The sequence below is a fragment of the Coregonus lavaretus genome (genome assembly GCF_964263955.1).
Source record: "Coregonus lavaretus genome assembly, chromosome: 5".
NCBI lineage: Eukaryota > Metazoa > Chordata > Actinopteri > Salmoniformes > Salmonidae > Coregonus > Coregonus lavaretus.
In genome coordinates, this window is record NC_139992.1 from 38,314,602 (window position 1) to 38,333,573 (window position 18,972).

General features: G+C 44.7%; 1 protein-coding gene across 1 annotated transcript; it reads right to left on the reverse strand.

Annotated features, from left to right (window-relative positions):
- Positions 1-814: 814 nt before the first annotated feature.
- Positions 815-18,052, reverse strand: LOC311129900 (zinc finger protein AEBP2-like). The gene is made up of 8 exons (XM_084162432.1): positions 17,386-18,052; positions 15,054-15,270; positions 14,499-14,606; positions 12,477-12,663; positions 11,863-11,987; positions 6,716-6,783; positions 4,648-4,761; positions 815-3,193 (listed from the first exon to the last, which is right to left on the reverse strand). The coding sequence occupies exons 1-8, from the start codon at positions 17,886-17,888 to the stop codon at positions 3,181-3,183; spliced, it is 1,335 nt and encodes a 444-aa protein (XP_084018558.1). The 5' UTR covers positions 17,889-18,052; the 3' UTR covers positions 815-3,180.
- Positions 18,053-18,972: the final 920 nt, after the last annotated feature.

Genomic DNA, 18,972 nt, shown 5'->3' on the forward strand with positions numbered 1-18,972 from the left:
AGGGAGAAAGAAGAAACAGTTTCAGACTAACTCAACCATGAATGCTTTCTGCCGGCATTCATATTTTGAAACCATTTGGAATGGAGGCCGAGAAAAGGATCCCAGAAGTGATTTTAGGGTTTTACATGATTGCCTTTGTTCTTGATATAACACCTAAATTCTTGATCTCGACAGTACTAGTCATAGCCAAAACTCTGGAAAGGATCTATTTTAACAACCTTCTTCTTCCTTCCCAACTTGTACCCAGCAAGTCAAAGTTGTTGGATAACTAACAAGTACTATACTGGTTAACAAAGAAGTGATTCATCCAATACATTTTTAGTAGGAATCTGGCACTTCGGAGGAAGCATAACCTGTTTTCAAATGTTTGCTTTCTATTCATATTTTTATATCTATGGATTTCAGTCACCTCCAGATGACATTGATCATGGAACACTAACATATCAAACGTCAGATGGCAAATTTTTGTCATAGATTACCGCTAGCCTTGAGGCTTCATGATGTTATTGTAGGGCCCAGAGTGGACTGATACTGCTAATGTTGTTTTTAATCAATGTTTTGTTGTTCAATACCTCAATATTCCAGACGTGATGTCAGCGGTCATTGATCATTCCAATTATCAGTTGCACTTGGCGTAGATGTAAATAACATTCTCTAATCTGACTTCTCAACGCAGTCAGTTCATTGTGGACAGTCGTGTTGGACATGTGTCACATCCCTGTCCAAATGAAATGCATTCAACAAAGCACAAACACACACACACACAAACAGCCGATGCTGAAGGATGACTTTTATTGGGTGTGTCGTAGGTCCGTCCGCAGCATGCTCAGCAAATCAGTCCCAGATGCCCCTGCTGCTGCCCCCGCATTCCTCCCAAACAAGCCTGTTACAGGCTCCCAAACACCACAACAGCCCTGCTCTGGATCAACACACACACACCGGCCTGGTACACAGCCTGAACCAGCTAGAGAATAACCCCAGAACAGCACTCACAAACTAGTCCAGAGAGAGAGCGAACCATGCTCTACCAACCGAGCCACACAGGACCACAGAAAAGTACAGAATGTGTATGGAACCATCGCACAGGGAGCCCAATAACTTGCTAGGTCCTGTCGGTGAGCACCAGTATCACTATCTGTGGTGTCATGGTCAACAGTACACTGCACAGTACTGCAATTTTAACTGAACAACCACAATCTCTACAGACGTCCAACCCATGCAGGATTCGAACCTACAACCCTTTTGTCCATAGTGCAGTGTCTTATCCACTGGTCCACCAAGCCACTACCTGGGCAATTATAAGAGACGATAGGTTTTATTTCAATTTTTATTCCAAAAGACCTGTGATCCCATATTATAATGGACCTCTACACACACGCTCCGGACTGGAGAGAGAGGGGTTAATAATACTGTTCTTACTTGACTATTGCCAGCAGCACAAAGATAACATTCAGAAACACACAGGCCTTACAACTTCATCATCATCATCATCATCATCATCACTATCAGAAGCTGCAGCAGTTAAATTGACCTAGCTAGTGTCAGACAGAGGCAGGGTGTACTTCACAGCCGTTAAAGAAATAAGTAGTAATTGATATCGTCCATCAAAACTATTTTCCTATCGCATTATGTACAATTATTACAGTTTAAAACATTTTTAAAACAGTGGAGCAGAAATAATAAAACATCTAAAGTACAGTACAATTTCCAGGTATAAAAATATATTACCGATCTCCAGGAGTATTTACAAAGATTTTTCTACAAATGCAAGTAGGTCTCTACAACATCATGTCACTGTGCTGTTAGGTAGTACAACTAGACTACGATCTTAAAACATACAAACACACCCCCAAAATGGCTAAAATGTTTAGCACCTAGTATATAATACATTTGAGCTACACTACATGACCAACAGTATGAGGACACCTGCTTGTCGAACATCTCATTCCAAAATCATGGGCATTAATATGGAGTTGGTCCCCCCTTTGCTGCTATAACAGCCTCCACTCTTCTGGGAAAGCTTTCCACTAGATGTTGGAACATTGCTGCGGGGACTTGTTTCCATTCAGCCATAAAGAGCATTAGTGAGGTCGGGCACTGATGTTGGGCGATTAGGCCTGGCTCGCAGCCGGCGCTCCAATTCATCCCAAAGGTTCGATGGAGTTGAGGTCAGGGGACTGTGCAGGCCAGTGAAGTTCTTCCACACTGATCTCAACAAACCATTTCTGTATGGACCTCACTTTGTGCACGTGGGCATTGACATGCTGAAACAGGAAATGGCCTTCCCCAAACTGTTGCCACAAAGTTGGAAGCACAGTATCGTCTAGAATGTCATCGTATGCTGTAGCATTAAGATTTCCCTTCACTGGAACTAAGGGGCCTAGCACAAACCATGAAAAACAGCCAGAGACCATTATTTCTCCTTCACCAATCTTTACAGTTGGCACTATGCATTCTGGCAGGTAGCGTTCACCTGGCATCTGCCAAACCCAGATTCATCTGTCGTACTGCCAGATGGTGAAGCGTGATTAATCACTCCAGAGAACGCATTTCCACTGCTCCAGAGTACAATGGCGGCGAGCTTTACACCACTCCAGCCGACGCTTGGCATTGCGCATGGTGATCTTAAGCACTATGTGCTTCAGCACTCCCATCCTGTGAGCTTGTGTAGCATACCACTTCGCGGCTGAGCCATTGTTGCTCCTAGACGTTTCCACTTCACAATAACAGCACTTACAGTTGACCGGGGCAGCTCTAGCAGGGCAGAAATTTGACGAACTGACTTGTTGGAAAGGTGGCATCCTATGACGGAGCCACGTTGAAAGTCACTGAGCTCTTCAGTAAGGACTTTCTACTGCCAATGTTTGTCTATGGAGATTGCATGGCTGTGTGCTCGATTTAATACACCTGTCAGCAACGGGTGTGGCTGAAATAGCAGAATCCACTAATTTGTCCACATCCTACTGTACATATAGTGTATTTTCAGAAACCATTAAAAACACATTCTATATTCACTTCATCATTTGGAGGAATTTGACGTTCAAAAGAAAATGAAAAGAAAAAAGGGGGAAATAAAAGAGGAAATCTCTGGTCTTCACTCCTGTCCAGACAGGATATGACATAGGGACTTCCTGTGAGAGGTGACATCGTCAGGCTCTTTTGATTGGTCCTTCTTAGTCTCTAGAAGAACATCCTGTAACGACAGCAGAACTTTACATTAGTTTACAGTTATGCATCTTGTGTATGCATGTCATGACTCCTAACACAGTCCACCTCCACCCACAGTCATGCATGTAAAGTAATGTAAGCATTCCTTTTTACAGAACTATGGGAGGACGCCGACCACCACATCAAAAACAAAGCCCGTCTGTAACCCTGGACACGCTCATACTGGAGTAATAAAGACCCAGTGCACAACTTTTGTGAAGATAAATATTTTCAATAAAAACAAATTACAAATTCTGATTTATCAGGGGACTGCTGTAGCACCCCTTCGTCCCTCAGCTATGTAGCCACTGTAGTGGTGGTGAGAGGGTTGGTATTATAGTGGTCAGATGGGTCAACAGCAGGGGATAACACTCAAGATGCAAGATGGCATTAAGGGAGGGAGGTGGGTCAAGAAAGGGGTGGAATGCTTCGTCTACAGTGTAGTATTTTCTACTGGCTCACAATAGTGACTGGCGCCACCTGGTGGGCAAATAGATAGCAGTCACATCATTCCTGAATCTTGAAAGCTGTACTTCTCAGATTACTCCTGACACACAAATCATAACCTAACCCTAACGACAACACATCATAACCTGACCCTACTGAATGTCAGGCATGTCAGGATTCCTCTTCTCACCATACGAGACAGAGCGGGAGGAGGAGGAGAGTGGAGGAATATGTGTTGGAAAACAAACAACAGGCCAAGGAGCCAGTGAGTGCATCAGGGGTTAGGTTAGGGATCACCCAGTAAAATACTACTTGAGTAAAAGTATTTGGTTTTAAATCAACTTAATTATCAACAGTAAATGTAATTGCTAAGATATACTTAAGTATCAAAAGTAAAAGTATAAATCATTTCTAATTCCTCATATTAGGCAAACCAGACGGCATGATTTTCTAGTTTCTTTAAATTTACGGATGGTCAGGGGCACACCAACAGTCGGGGGGGAACAATACCTTCTTCACTTTGCCTATAAAGCATTTACAACACTGCTTGTAAGAATAAAAGAGAGGAAAGTCTTAGGTGGAGAGAGATTTTAGTTCTAGGTACAACAAACTCAAAGCAGCAGGCATTCACATGCAAGGCCGACATGGGGTTCAGGATCACATATCTCCATCCATCTCGTCACAGCCATAGGGCGTTCATATTTAGCTCTGTGCTGCATGGCCATCTATTACAGGCAGACTGTAGCCATCATTCATTAGCTTGGTAAATACAGAGTAGCACTGGCCCTCAGGGATCACTGGGCCAGTACTGGGTCTAGGAAAACACACTGGCTGTGGTAGCTACGCTCACATTGTTGTTGTTGTGAGTCAACCAAAGTTTGAGTTATGTGCACGTCCGCAGGCACGCACACACACTATTTGGAGAGTTAATGATTAGCCCGAATGGTCTCTGCCTCAAGATTTGGCAACCCCCCCCCTCTTCAGTGCACACACCTGTATATGTTGGGGTCCAGCAGTACGTGTGTGTCCTGGGGCAGCTGGGAGAGGTGGACCACCTTGGTCTTCTGCTGCGGCCGGTCACTCTCATTCACCCACACATCAGGTAGTCTGGAGAGGGAGAGAGAGGGAAGGAGGAGAGCGCGAGATGGAGAGAGAGGGGAAAGAGATTACACAGTCTGTACAAATCCAGTCTTGCAATTGGCACCGTTGCCTCCCTGAGCTGGTGTCTGACTGGCATCCAACAGAAATGGGTTTATAGGAGATTGCAGTGGTACATATGCATGCTTCCTAAAGCGCTTGTCTAACTAAACAGTGTATTTAGGTGTTATCCGTGGGAAACAATGGGAGAGGATCAATGCCAGTACTGGGCTCCTCTACTCCTGCTACAGCCGTCACTGTGTGCATCACCAGGAAAGCACCCCAATGAACGAACAGAGAGGGGATGTGGGGGAGATGTGAATGAGCAGTGCTTGGTTCATCATTAGCAGACTGCTTGGCTATAGATCACAGATTCAGAGAGGGGCAGATGAAAGCCCTAGGGGGAGGAAAGGAAAGGAAGAAAGAGGGTTGGATAGTGGATGAAAGGAGAAGAGAGAGTGGTGATAAAGAAATGGAGAGGTGAGAGGGGACCATACCCTTGCAAAGGGATGAACCCAAAACTGCAGAAAAGCACCCAATAACATGCTAGGAGAGAGAGGGGAAGGCCTCACCTGTCTCCTGTTACGGTTTAATCACAACAAATACAATGCTCACCGCACAGTGGACTGTGTACACATAGGTTGCTGCTGCTGCAGCTCTGTAGCGGAGTGCTAGGAGTGACTACAATAACATCTGTTAGACATTCTCCATGGTAGCGTGGGTCACAGTGGTGTTTACAGCAACATGGTCCTTAGAGAGACATATCCAACTCTTAACCAAAACACTCTCACAGCTTCTGAAATGAGTGCCGCAATACGTCTCCTCCTCCTCCTCCTTTCTTCATCCAAACCCCGAAACAACAACTAATATTCCAAAGAGAGAGGTTTATTTTGGACATGTACCACGAAAGCGAGCGTCGTTTTGGCTTTTAGCCTGTTTACTGACCCAGAAGGTTGTTTCTATCTGAGATGAGCTCTCTGGGGAGAGGGGTTTTCGACGGAGCAGAGTTGAGCTGACAGCCCGTTCCTCCAGCCGAGAGACTAATGGCTAGAGAGGAGGGGGGCTACACAGGGCTTTGTCTCACTCTGAAGTGGCTTCCTCTCCTCATTTCCTCTGGCAGAGAGACTAATGGCTGAGGTCTGAGGAGGAGTAGGGCTACACAGGGCTGCAGCTCAATAGTCTGAAGTGGCTTCCTCTCCTCATCTCCTCTGGCTGAGAGACTAATGGCTGAGGTCTGAGGAGGAATAGGGCTACACAAGGCTGCAGCTAAATAGTCTGAAGTGGCTTCTTCTCCTTGTCTCCTTCCCTTCAAGAATGTCCCTGATAATATAGTATGCTAACTACCTAGCTAGCTAACTTACAATATTCCAGTCTGAAATGCACGTAGCTGGTTATGATAGCTGGTATGATAGTCAGGGGGAAAGACACAGGGGAGCTCTTGGTCATTTAATGCTCTCCTCAACTGGGCCACTGATCAAAATTAGGCTATGGGAGTACACCAAAGGAACAGAGAAAGAGTTAGAGGGGGATGAAAGGATGGAGAGCGAGACCACAGGGTAGCTCCCACAAGATGAGTGAACTCACCCAGATCACTGACCCTTCTGGATGGAAGAGGTGCTAACCTAGGTATGCTCCTGTGTGTGTGGTGGTGGTGGTGGTGGGGTCAGTGGGGTGACATGTGATTGCCTGCCTCCTGCCCCCAGCCACAGAACAAACTGACTAACCACCACTAAACGCCTGCTGACATTTACAGAGCAGGGGAGGAGAAGGAGAGGAAGAGAGGGGGAGGATAACCCTCTGCTTGCCAGTAGTACAGAGGAGAGTAAAGGGAGCGAGGGGAGAGAAGAGGACAGTGGCCCTGTGTCTGCTAACAGGAGAGAGATGAAGAACAGGATGTGGGGAGGAGAGGAAGAGGGCAACTCACATGTCCTCTGGAGTCCAGTGGAGGAGGACTTTAACCTTCCCAGAATCTTCCTTCCTCCTCGCTATTACCTAGAGACAGAAGAAGAAGAGAGGTAAGACACCACCCAGTAACAGAGACATTGGAAAACAACACATTGTTGTTGAGGTCATACTGGAGAGATATTTTGGAGACACACCCACCATCCCTAACCAAAGGCCTGATGCTGATGTCAGGTCAGTAAAGGAATCAGACACCTGGCTCCAGTCTAATTGAGCCAGACTCAATCTGTCCTCCCTCCCACTCTGCAGACTAACACTGTTACCCCACTGGCCTGAAGACGCCAGTCCAGCCGCTAAACATATACACACCCTGTGTGGTAGGAACAATACAGCTCCCTGAATGACATTAGTGCATTCCACAGTGAGTGAGTGTGTGACCCTGGACCAAGGTGAATACTAGGAGAGCTCTTTATCTTTAGAAACACACAGATGGATGTGTGCGTTCACACACACACACCGTAGCAAGTAGCTAGACACCGTGTGAAAAGACGTCACACTAGACTCTCTCCCACGGTTTTATTTGCTGATTGCTTTAGCTTAGACAAGGCCTGCTGGGTTTGCCTGGCTACCCAATGTCCTTGCTCCAGCCAAATGCTACACCACGCCCACGGACGTTAATTTCTTCTCCGCAATGAGTCTGGATCAGAGTACCTCCCCGACGATTTCTAGAACGCAAACACATTCTAACCGTTCTGATTGGTCCCGCAAACCGATGGGTTGGGCCAGAGCCAGGAAACACATGGGTAAAGCAGTGTTTTGAAAATTCATCATTGGCTTTGATACTCTGATTGATTAGAGACAATCCAATCGCTGATGACTTTGTTTTGTACAACACCCCTCATTTTGACATCACCACAAACAATTTAAATGGCAGTCTCAGACTAAAGTATGAAGTGAACAGAGCAGCAGAAGAATTCCGTTGCAGTCGTCAGGCAACTGCTGGGTCTCTCCGCTCTCTCTTTCTCTCTCTGTGATACTACTGGTAGAAGCACTCCAACCGCATGTGTAGGGGAGAGATGGAGGATGGAGGAGTGAGGGAGGAGACAGGCTGGAGGGAGGTGAAGAGGTCTGTTTTTTTAAGCGGCTCCAACAACAGGCCTGGACTCTGGCATGTACGTCAGAGCAGTGTGTTCCGTGGGAGGGTTGCTGGCAGTTCCTTTATTAGCAGTTTAATTAAAAAGGGGCATGGGAGTCAGTGTTATTCCCTGGCTGGGCCCTTCATTTTCAGCAGGCCTTACACTGCACACATTAACTCATGAGAGTTTAAACCAGATTCTGCTGGTGAGTTGTCAATTTTGGAAAAACAGTTAATGCACTGAAGCGTGAAAATTTCTCTCCTTCCCTGCCTAAGCAATTTGTGTCAGACTGTCATTATTACTGAGCAATTAGATAGTGATGCTTTTAAAATCAGCATTTAATCTCAGCAGGCTTTTTATTTGAAATAAAAGGTGGTTTAATTGACCCTGGTCAGCCAGTCGACTGCCTGCCCCTCTCCCAGCCTCTAGTCGGCTCAATGGAAGTTCCGTCAACTTTTAGTGAATCTGTTTTAATTTCAACAACTTTCTACTTGTGATGTGCTAGATGCCTTGCGCAAGATTGATGTAAAAAAAAAAATCCACTGGGCTGATTTGCTTGATCCTTTCTTGCTGCAGCTTTCTGCTCCTCTGATTGCAGAATCTTTAACACGTTTTACCTTACAATTATTTCTGGTGCCATCCCCAGGGTCTGGAAAGCGGCCCACATACTCCCCCTTCAAAAAGTGGTGACGACTGTGACCTAAATAATTAGCGCCCCATTTCCAAACTCTTGCCTAGCAAAAATTATAGAACATTTGGTAAATACTCAACTTAGATCCTTTTTAACTAAGACATGTATTCTAATTATACAACGGGTGGGTCTAATCCCGGATGCTGATTGGTTAAAACCGCATTCCAGCCGGTGTCTATTCCACAAGTTACCACCGGCTAAAGCTATGACGTTGAAATGCCTATTTTCTCTGTTCCATCTCACTGTTTAAATCAGCCCAGCCAGGCACAGCCGCTGGAAAATAATAATAATTCACAAAAGTAGTGCACTGGGCCTTTACTAGTATTAGTGTTGGGACTATATCTCGTGGAAGGATGAAATAGTATGAATAAATTCATCAAAATAACATTTATGAAAATATGTCAATTTAATATGTTGGTAACCCGTTGTATAAAAGTGATAATGCCCTCGAAGCCGGTGCTTGGAGGATATATTGGCACGGTTTGCCGGCCCTCGACTTGGTCTCGGTCCTAACACCCGTGCCAATATATCCTCCAAACACCGGCTTCTCTGGCATTATCACTTAAATGTAAACCAGTCAGGTTTCAGACTAGGTTATAGCACCATATGTGCTACTTCTTTGGTTTTAAATTATGTTCTTAATTGTTTGGATAAGAAGAAACACTGTGCAGCCCTTTTTGTTGACCTGTCTAAAGCCTTCGACAGTGTGTTTCACTCATTACTTATTCAGAGGTTTTCATCAATTGGCCTGGACCAGGCTGCGTGTAGCTGGTTTGAAAATGATTTAAAGATGCACTATGCAGAAACCGCTCTGCCATTTCCTGGATGCTAAAATTCTAAGTTTGCCTAATTTCAGTTCCTTTATTAGCAGTTTAATTAAAGGGGCATGGGAGTAAAGTGTAGAGAATCATTGTACAATCTAAACCACTGAAATATACTTTACATAAATATTGTACCAAACCGTTCGGTTCAGGGACCTAAGTTCAGGCCGCACTGAACCCGAATGAATACATAAAAACAAATATTACAAAATTAAAATACTGTGTCTTTAGGCTATGCCTACGCTTCGAGTAGATCTGAGCTAAAGACAAACATTTCAGGCTATTCCGTTCAAACTAGCGCCTACGCGCACGTTGCAATCAAAATTCTAACCTTAATTGGCGCATTTCAAACTGCCATTTTGTGAAGCGCAGCCGGGAACTAGTTCTGTACGATGGTGAGGTCGATAAACCAGAATTTGAGGATCCTCAATCATCGTTTAAATCAGTTTGGGAATATTACAACAGATATGGAAAGAGCGTTGTGGATAAAACGTTAACAGTATGTCGCCACGCTCAACAAGAATAGCCTATGCAGCTGCCAACACCTCAAATATGTTGACACATTTACTCGGACATCACCCAAGTACACTGGAACAAGACGGAACCGCAAAGAAACAACATAGTCTCCCCCTCTGCATTCAAGCATTCCTTGGCAGCTGATTCTGACCGGGCCAGAGAAATTACAAGAGCGATAGGTAGGCTATGTTTATATTTTTTACAGTCTTTGCTTTATAACCACGGATATGCACCCATTCACGGTGATTGAGAATAGGGGGTTTCAGCACCTTGTAAAAGTGCTTGAGCTACGTTACGAACTTCCCTCTTGCACCCATTTAAGCAAACCGGTAGTACCCGCTCTATAAGCAAGCCAAAGACGAAGCTTAGAATCAATTGACCAACGCAGACTGTGTTGCGCTTACTTAACAGTGTACCTTGGAGTGGGAGATGTACCGTGCTACAGACACGCCCCCTTTATGAGAGTCACAACTGCGCATCTGGCACTGAAGGAGACAGTGTCATGGTGTGTTCGTAACCAAGTGGGAATTTACCACATACGACTGGGAAAAATCCACTTGAATGGCCCTCCAACTAGTACTTACTAGTGGGGAAACTCGTCTATCATCTGGAGCACGCGCTTCTCCCACAGGTGACCTCTGACGTCACCTACTAAGGAAATTGCCTCTAATAGCATTTGGCAGTTAAATGCAACAACAAAACATTTATAAAAAGCAATCTATTGTGTTTTTTAACCATACTTTTTTTCTTTCTTTTTTTAATTTATTTTTACAAGCATGATAGCTGTACTTTTAGTTTATGGTTGATGCAGCTTGTTGGCCATTAGCCACTGGTATTTATGACTTCACAACTGGTCAATTCCCACCTCCCAGATGGTGACAAATGCAGCATCAGTGGAAACTTGAGAGGACCAACATAATAATCCTGTCACAACAGAATGCCAGGAATATTGTGTATGGCATTGAACCGTGACCCCAAAATCGCGACACATACCGAACCGTGGGTTTGATGAACAGTTACAGCCCAAGTACTTTGGATGGTGCCCTCATTGATCGTGTCCCGCTTATAAATATCTGGGTTGACGAAAAGCTATCTTTCAAAAAGCATGTTGATGAATAAGTTAAATAGTTTAAATAGGCTTCTTATATAGGAACAGGTCCTGTATTTCGTTAAATAGCAGAAACCAAATAATTCAGTCAACATTCATTACGGTTATTGACTATGGTGATATCGTCTACGTGAATGCAGCTGCCACTGTATTGAAGCCATTGGACACAGTTTCATAGCGCATTGCGCTTTATTATGGGCGATAGGTTCAGTACACATCATTGCATTTTGTAACAGAAATTAGGCTGGCCCTCCGTGAAGTCTCGTAGATTGACGCTCTTTTTTGTCTATAAAGCCCTCTTGCATACATTTCCGTCATACCTTACCTCATTGTTAACCTTTAGACGTACAAGTTACCAGACCCGGACTCAGTGATGGCTAACCCTGGAGACCACTTCAATCTCCACCGAATTTGGTAAATCTGCTTTTAGTTTTTTTGCGCCTCATGTGAAATAATCTCCAAAAGTCCTTAAAGTTAAGAGTTGGTGCCTCTAGAGCAATTCAGGCAGATGTTAGAGGGCCTTTTTACTGAAGAATGTGTTTGTTTCATATGTGTTTCGCTTTTCATGTTTATTTTTCAAGTATTGTGTAATTGATGTGTATATAGATAGATATGTATAATAGTGTTATGGATGTGTATTGATGTGTTCATGCAGGGCTCATCTGCGAAAGAGACTGTGGTCTCAGCAGGACTCCCTGCTTAAATAAAGGTTTTTAAAAAATGACTACTCTGCACAGCTGCGACTGTAATAGTGTAGGTCTGTTTTGCCCTCTGCTGTCTGAACAGTGAAGTACAGCGTGTGTGCAGGACCATGCATGGTCTGCTGCAGCTGGATCACTGACCATGCTGTGGAAGACGATGGTGATTATATGTGGGAGTGTGTATACTATTACTAACCGTGCTGTGAAACACCACACTGTGTCCGTTGCCCAGGCTCTCTATATGCGTAGCCAGGTTGAGGCAGATGGCCCGGTGTCTGATAGCATCCATGGTCTGAGCATCAAAGAAGTCGTGAGGTCGTGCTGGAGGGACAGAACACACTGGGGTGAGAGAGGGGGAGCGTTAAACTGAGGTTCATAGGTCAGCGGTCAGAGGGGATTAGCCAATCAGATGGATCTGACCCTCGTAGATATTCATCATCAAAACGTTTCCCACCACCCGATTGGTTAAGACGCTTGGTTTGAATGCCAGGCAACCTGATCAGTGAGTACATGATTGGGTTATTGATTGTATGATTGACTGTGTGCGTGCATATCTGTGTGTGTATACATGCTTGCATTTGTGAGTGCATGTATGTTTGTGTGTGCACTTGTATTACCATCCTTGTGAGTACCAGAAATCCCCAAAAGTCCAGAGGCTATTTTAGGCTTAGGTTTACAGTTAAAATTAGGGTTAGGGAAAATAGGATTTTTTATGTAAATCAATTGTAGGTCTCCACAAGGATAGTAAAACATATGCTGTGTGTATTGCATGTGTGTTTATATGTGCGTGTGTGTTTCTCGGATACGTACGTAAAGACCTCCTGCGTTTGTTCTTGAGTTTCCGTCTCTTGTTAAGCCCCGCCTTCGAAGGTGAATCCTCCTTCATCTTGGCCTGATTGGCCAGCTTGTTGGAGCTCTGCGAGCTGAAGTGGGTGGGTACGTGGCGCGCTAGCCCCCCCTGGGAGGCAAACGTGGCATTGCAGCCCCCCACCACACACTGACAGAGATAGAGACAACACTGGTGAGAATACAGACTAGTAGATTTAACAGTAGACAGCTTATACAACAGCACTTACACATATAATAATAATATTGGTCTTTCTATTTGATGAAATCTGGTGATTTCCTTTTCAATACTAGTTCAAAGGTTTTAATACAGAGCAAACTGTAGGCCTGAGTATAGAAGCACTGTTTAATGGAAATATAATATGTATTAGCGTTACACAGGATAGCGTGTGGCAGATGTGTACTGTGTTAGAATATTATTGTCTTGGAGATCATAAGAATCAATCTACAACGCATTACATGTATATACAGTAGGTACAGGGCCTTCAGAAAGTATTCACACCCCTTGACTTTTTCCACATTTTGTTGTGTTACAGCCTGAATTTAAAATTGATTAAATTGAGATGTTGTGTCAATGGCCTACACACAATACCCCATAATGTCCAAGTGGAATTATGTTTTTAGAAATGTTTACTAATTAAAAATGAAAAGAGGAAATAAGTACTTTGTTATGGCAAGCCTAAATAAGTTCAGGAGTAAAAATGTCCTTAACAAGTCACATAATAAGATGCACTCGGTGTGCAATAATATGACTCTCATCTCTGTACCCCACACATACAATTATCTGTAAGGTCCCTCAGTCCAGCAGTGAATTTGAAACACAGATTCAACTACAAAGACCAGTGAGGTTTTCCAATGCCTCACAAAGGGCACATATTGGTAGATGGGTAAAAATAATAAAAGCAGACATTGAATATCCCTTTGAGTATGTGAAGTTGTTAATTACACTTTGGATGGTGTATCATTACACTCAGTCACTACACAAATACAGGCGTCCTTCCTAACTCAGTTGCCGGAGAGGAAGGAAACCGCTCAGGGATTTCACCATGAGGCCAATGGTGACTTTAAAACAGTTACAGAGTTTAATGGCTGTGATAGGAGAATGGGTCAACAGCATTGTAGTTACTCCACAATACTAACCTAAATGACAGAGTGAAAAGAAGGAAGCATGTACAGAATACAATATATTCCAAAACATGCATCCTGTTTGCAATAAGGCACTAAAGTAAAACTGCAAAGAATGAGGCAAAGAAATTAACCTTTGTCTTGAATACAAAGCGTTATGTTTGGGGCAAATCCAACACATCACTGAATACCACTTCATATTTTCAAGCATGGTGGTGACTGCATCATGTTATGGGTATGCTTATCATCGGTAAGGACGTTATATATATATATATATATATATATATATATATATATATATATATATATATATATATATATATATATATATATATATATATATATATATATATATATATATACACACACACACACACACACACACAATGATCAACAACCAACTTGACAGAGCTTGAAGAATAAAAAAAGGAAAATGTGCAAATATTGTACAATCCAGGTTTGCAAAGCTCTTAGAGACTTACCCAGAAAGACTCACAGCTGTCAAAGGTGATTCTAACATGTATTGACTCAGGGGTGTGAATAGTTATGTAAATGAATATTTCTGCATTTCATTTTCTATACATTTGCTAAAATTTCTAAAAACATGTTTTCACTGTCATTATGGGGTATTGTGTGTAGATGTGTGAGAGAGAAAACTATTTGATAGATTTTTAGTTCAGGCTGTAACACAACAACATGTGGAATAAGTCAAGGGGTATGAATACTTTGAAGGCACTGTATGTGACATGAGGATGTGGTTTGCAGAGTCAGTGCTTTGATGGCATGTGTGTGACAGTGAAGGGATAGTGAGCGAGCGAGCGACCGAACAGGAAAATGGAAGAAAAGTGGGTGTTTTCTCACCTTGAATGGTTTGTCTCCGCTGTGTGAGACCATGTGTCTCTGGAGCCAGCTCTGACTGGTCGACGGGGTGTTGTACACCTTGCAGCCCTTCCACAGACACACAAACACCTGGCGAGAGGCCAGCAACACTGTTACACACACATATCTTCACAACCTAGGTATTATGAGTTAACCAAGATGCAATGTAAGAAACTAAATGTCCTATGAAATCCTACTTTCCTAGAGAATTGTAGTAGTTCGCAGAAATACATTTCATATGTAAATTCAATGACAGACCATTTTTAGACTCTCTCTCTCTAGATGTATTTTATCCAGCCAGAGTCTATAATGTACAGCAGTACTTTTCATGTCGAGTTAGTTTAACACAGGATGTTTGGATTATCTTCAAGATGGAGAAGAGGAGGGGGATTGATATTTTGAAGACAGGGTTGTGGTGGAGCAGAAGAGGGGGAAGAGGAGCAGATGAGTGTAGGAAGAAGAGGATAGAAGATGGTGGGCAGGCAGGACAGACAGAGAAGAAGATGATGTAGGAAGTGTAGGAAAGCGACAACATACCCCTCCTCGTTGTCCGTCCACGTGCACGCCCCTGATGTGCTCGGCCAGGTCTGGGCTGGTGGTAAAGAGGAGCTGGCACTGGTCCCAGCAGCAGGTGTATGCCACGCCCTTACCCACCGACGGGGTGGCGGTGCCAGGGCCGTGCCCGTTCATCATGGCAGGTGTAGAGCGCCCGCTGGAAGCTGTGCTCTCCATGTCCATCAGAGTACTGCTGATACTGATGGAGGGAGAGCGACAGCGAGAGAGATGGGGTCAGCGCAGAGATAAGTTGTACACTTATATAGTTCTAGTCATAGGTTTGAGCAGCCTCAGTCAATAAATCATGGCGATTTAGTGTGTTTATGGCGTGTGCCGACACTGCTCTTCTACAGACGGTGCCACTTCTCTGGGGTGTATGAGGTGAAGTATGCCTAGTCTACAAGGAGGGACGTGAGGGTGTCATGGCGGATTTTAATCTCATACCATTATAGACGTAGAAGTATCTCTTTCAGTCCTCACACACAGAGCTTCTCTGACAGCACTAGTGACTCATCAATGCTACGAAGTTGGACTGAATGAAGAGAAAGTGACCCACTGCCTGACACACCTCGTAAGGCTGCCTGCCTCCAGCTGCTCCCCTGCTCTGTTCCTGAGGTCCTCAGTGCCAGCAGGGGAACAAAAGTTACATTGAGACCGTGCAGCTGCCCAAACAGCAGGGCTCTCTCCTCCATTCACTCCCTCCTTTCTCTCCTCTTTCCTTACTACAGGCCTTTCTACCCCGGCCAGACAAAGCAACACGCCAGGATGGGAGAGGGGGAGAAGGGGACCGAGAGAAGGGGATCCTTTCTCCTTCAGATACTACACTTCAGCTCCTGTAGCCCTTTTGTAACACAGGACTTGAGCTTGTGTGGTAACTGGGTTTCTTGTAGTTAGCTACCCTCAACAGGTGGTCTTATGGCTACAGTCTATGAGGCAGTCTACCGGGATCCAGAAAGGGGAATTATTCCATTATTCTAGAAGCAAAAGGAGAAGGGTGGATATCAGGGTCTGTGAAATAATTGGGTTCTCTGCTTCCATTTGAATAAGAATTGTATGTGTGTATTGTTCTTTTATGTTGGTTAGTCCAGTGATATTCAGACAGCGTGTGCAGGGGCAGATCTATGTGTATTAGTATACGGCTGATAGGACCATATCTCTACACTGGACTGTTGCATAGTGCTATAGTTTGTCTGTGTGTGTTCAGACTGTTGTTACAGGCACATAAAGAGTCAGGTTCAATTACATGCACACACACGTAACCGGAGTTCTCCATAGTGTTAAGTGGAGAATCATATCGGCAAAGTCACTGCTTTGGAGGGGCCGCAGCAACCCTGAGTAAATGATTTGTAGTTACATTGTAAGAGAATTGAGCAGTGAGTTGCACACACCATTACTCATTGTAAGAGAATTGAGCAGTGAGTTGCACACACCATTACTCATTTCTAACACGTTTGATCTGATTCACTCTCTCTTAAAGGACTCATCTCAACACAGGCATCCTGTAACTACAGTCACCCAGCCAAACCAACTAGAAGGTGATGAAGTGTTGTGGTGACCACACTGACACGTCTGTAGGTGTAGTGTGCATTGGTGTATGTTAGAAGTAGCTCTGTGCCGAAACACCACCCTTCACATGAAAGCAGGGGCCTCTTGGTTGGCTTTGTAGTGAGTGATTACTTTCTTTGTCTCAGTGTTCCACTTGTGAAATTACTCATGGGACTTTCACCAAACGGTTTTCAAGGATACATGCCCACTTGGAAGATCTTACTTAACTCACTGAATTTGTTCACAGGATAAAATCAAGTCTGTGAAATGTTGATATTGCTGGGGTCTCTCTTTTTGACTATGGTTTCATAGCAGCCACGTCATTACACAATGAGCATCGTGGTGGCCAAGTGGCAATGCTGGCCATACATGGACATCATGTCCAGATGCTTGTGTACGTGCAGCGTGGAACCACTCCATTGTAAACTAAAGGCAAACCTAGGCCTATTCAACTATCGGTTCAAACTGTGCATGGACCCAAATGTTCTCTGTTGTCAACTGTCCATAACGCATCGTTGCGCATTGGGTGCTGATGCATTGTAGTAAAACAAACCCGATTGTTAAGTTAAACTGCTGTTTGGCAAAAGACAAAGTGCGGAGATATCACGCCATGCTACATAATTGCAAGGATAGTGAGTGCAACTTGTAACAATGTAGCTTGATCACAAACGTAAACATCTAATCGAGATTGAATCATTGTTGGAGCGCGGGTAACATTGTTGCGCTGCTTTGTAGTCAACATTTGGTTGGGTATTATTAATCCACAGACCTGTCTTCCGAATCCATTCGACTGAGAGGTTCTCCATCCGAGGATGATATCTCGACACTGATACCGTGGTCGGTTTTCTCCGTGGATTCCTCGCTTTTGGTCTTGTCGGACCTGGGAGGCGAGGACACGCTCTCCTCTCTTTGTTCTTGTTTCAGCTCCACGGTGCTCTCACCGGTTTCGGTGCTGCTCGCAGTCGCAGGGATTCCCTCCACGGGACTTTTAACCGGTTCAGACAATTCACAGGTCGATTCTTCTTCTTTGTTACCGTTTTCCGTGGGTAAAACAGATTTTTTGACGACTTCTGGTGCGACTGAAGGCTTCTCCTCTTTACTGTCTCCGTTGCTCACGTCCATTTCTGTTCCGTCGTCGTTGTCACCCGGTTCCTGTTTCGAGTCTGTAGGGCCCTGCTTCTTATTCCCGTTTTCTCCCTTGTCCAATATTCCATTTTGCTCGTTTGCCGATGTGGAGTCTTGTTCGGTACCGTTAGTTGTAACTGCAGCCATGCTCACAGCGCTTAGTAAGCTATTTTGTGTTGTAGGCTACCCCACAAAGTTGATTATTCCTCCCAATCGCATGCGCTGTTTCACCACGGGTGTTCAATGGGGGCGAGAGGGGAGGAGGCATTACCATGACGTGGTCCCCTGCATTGTGTACAGTTCCACGTGTTCCAGAGAACTATTGTTATATTGGCCCTAATTTTCACTTTAAATTATGTCAATCATCACCCATTAACACATTTCAGTCATAAATCTAGACAATTCTTACCACCATACCTGTGCTCAATTATATTAGTATGCCTAGCCTGTGTAATTGTTTTTGCATAAAGACTTTAATGCAAATTAATCAAAACAGATATTTTATTTTCATCATGACCTCCATGCCTTATTCTGTTGTAAAAGTAAGGTAGGAGACCATGACCACGTAATGGATTCTTCAAGTAATGGATCTTCCAATGTCCAGTGCATGTTGGAGGGAGAGAGAGAGAGGCAGGGGAGAGAGAGAGAGAGAGAGGCAGGGGGGAGAGAGAGAGAGGCAGGGAGAGAGAGAGAGAGAGAGAGAGGCAGGGGAGAGAGAGAGAGAGAGAGAGAGAGAGAGAGAGAGAGAGAGAGAGAGAGAGGCAGGGGAGAGAGAGAGAGAGGCAGGGGAGAGAGAGAGAGAGAGAGAGAGAGAGAGAGAGAGAGAGAGAGAGAGAGAGAGAGAGAGAGAGAGAGAGAGAGAGAGGCAGGGGAGAAGAGAGAGAGAGAGAGAGAGAGAGAGAGAGAGAGAGGCAGGGGGAGAGAGAGAGAGAGAGAGAGAGGCAGGGGAGAGAGAGAGAGAGAGAGAGGCAGGGGAGAGAGAGAGAGAGAGAGAGGCAGGGGAGAGAGAGGGAGGGAGGCAGGGGGAGAGAGAGGGAGGGAGGCAGGGGGAGAGAGAGGGAGGGAGGCAGGGGGGGAGAGAGAGAGGGAGGGAGGGAGGCAGGAGGGAGGGAGGAGGGGGAGAGAGAGAGGAGGGAGGCAGGGAGAGAGAGGGAGGGAGGCAGGGGAGAGAGGGGGGGGGGAGGGGCAGGGGAGTGAGAGGGAGGGAGGGGGGGCAGGGGGGGGGGGGAAG

Bases quoted from the DNA above. Each gene is read 5' to 3' on its own strand.
- LOC311129900 (XM_084162432.1), bottom strand. From the start codon at position 17,888: ATGGCTGCAGTTACAACTAACGGTACCGAACAAGACTCCACATCGGCA. The intron at 15,271-17,385 runs GTCTGTGGATTA...TCCCTCCATCAG, and splicing joins CGAATGGATTCGGAAGACAG to TATCAGCAGTACTCTGATGG. The intron at 6,784-11,862 runs GTTAGTAATAGT...TTCTGTCTCTAG, and splicing joins GTGTGGTGTTTCACAGCACG to GTAATAGCGAGGAGGAAGGA.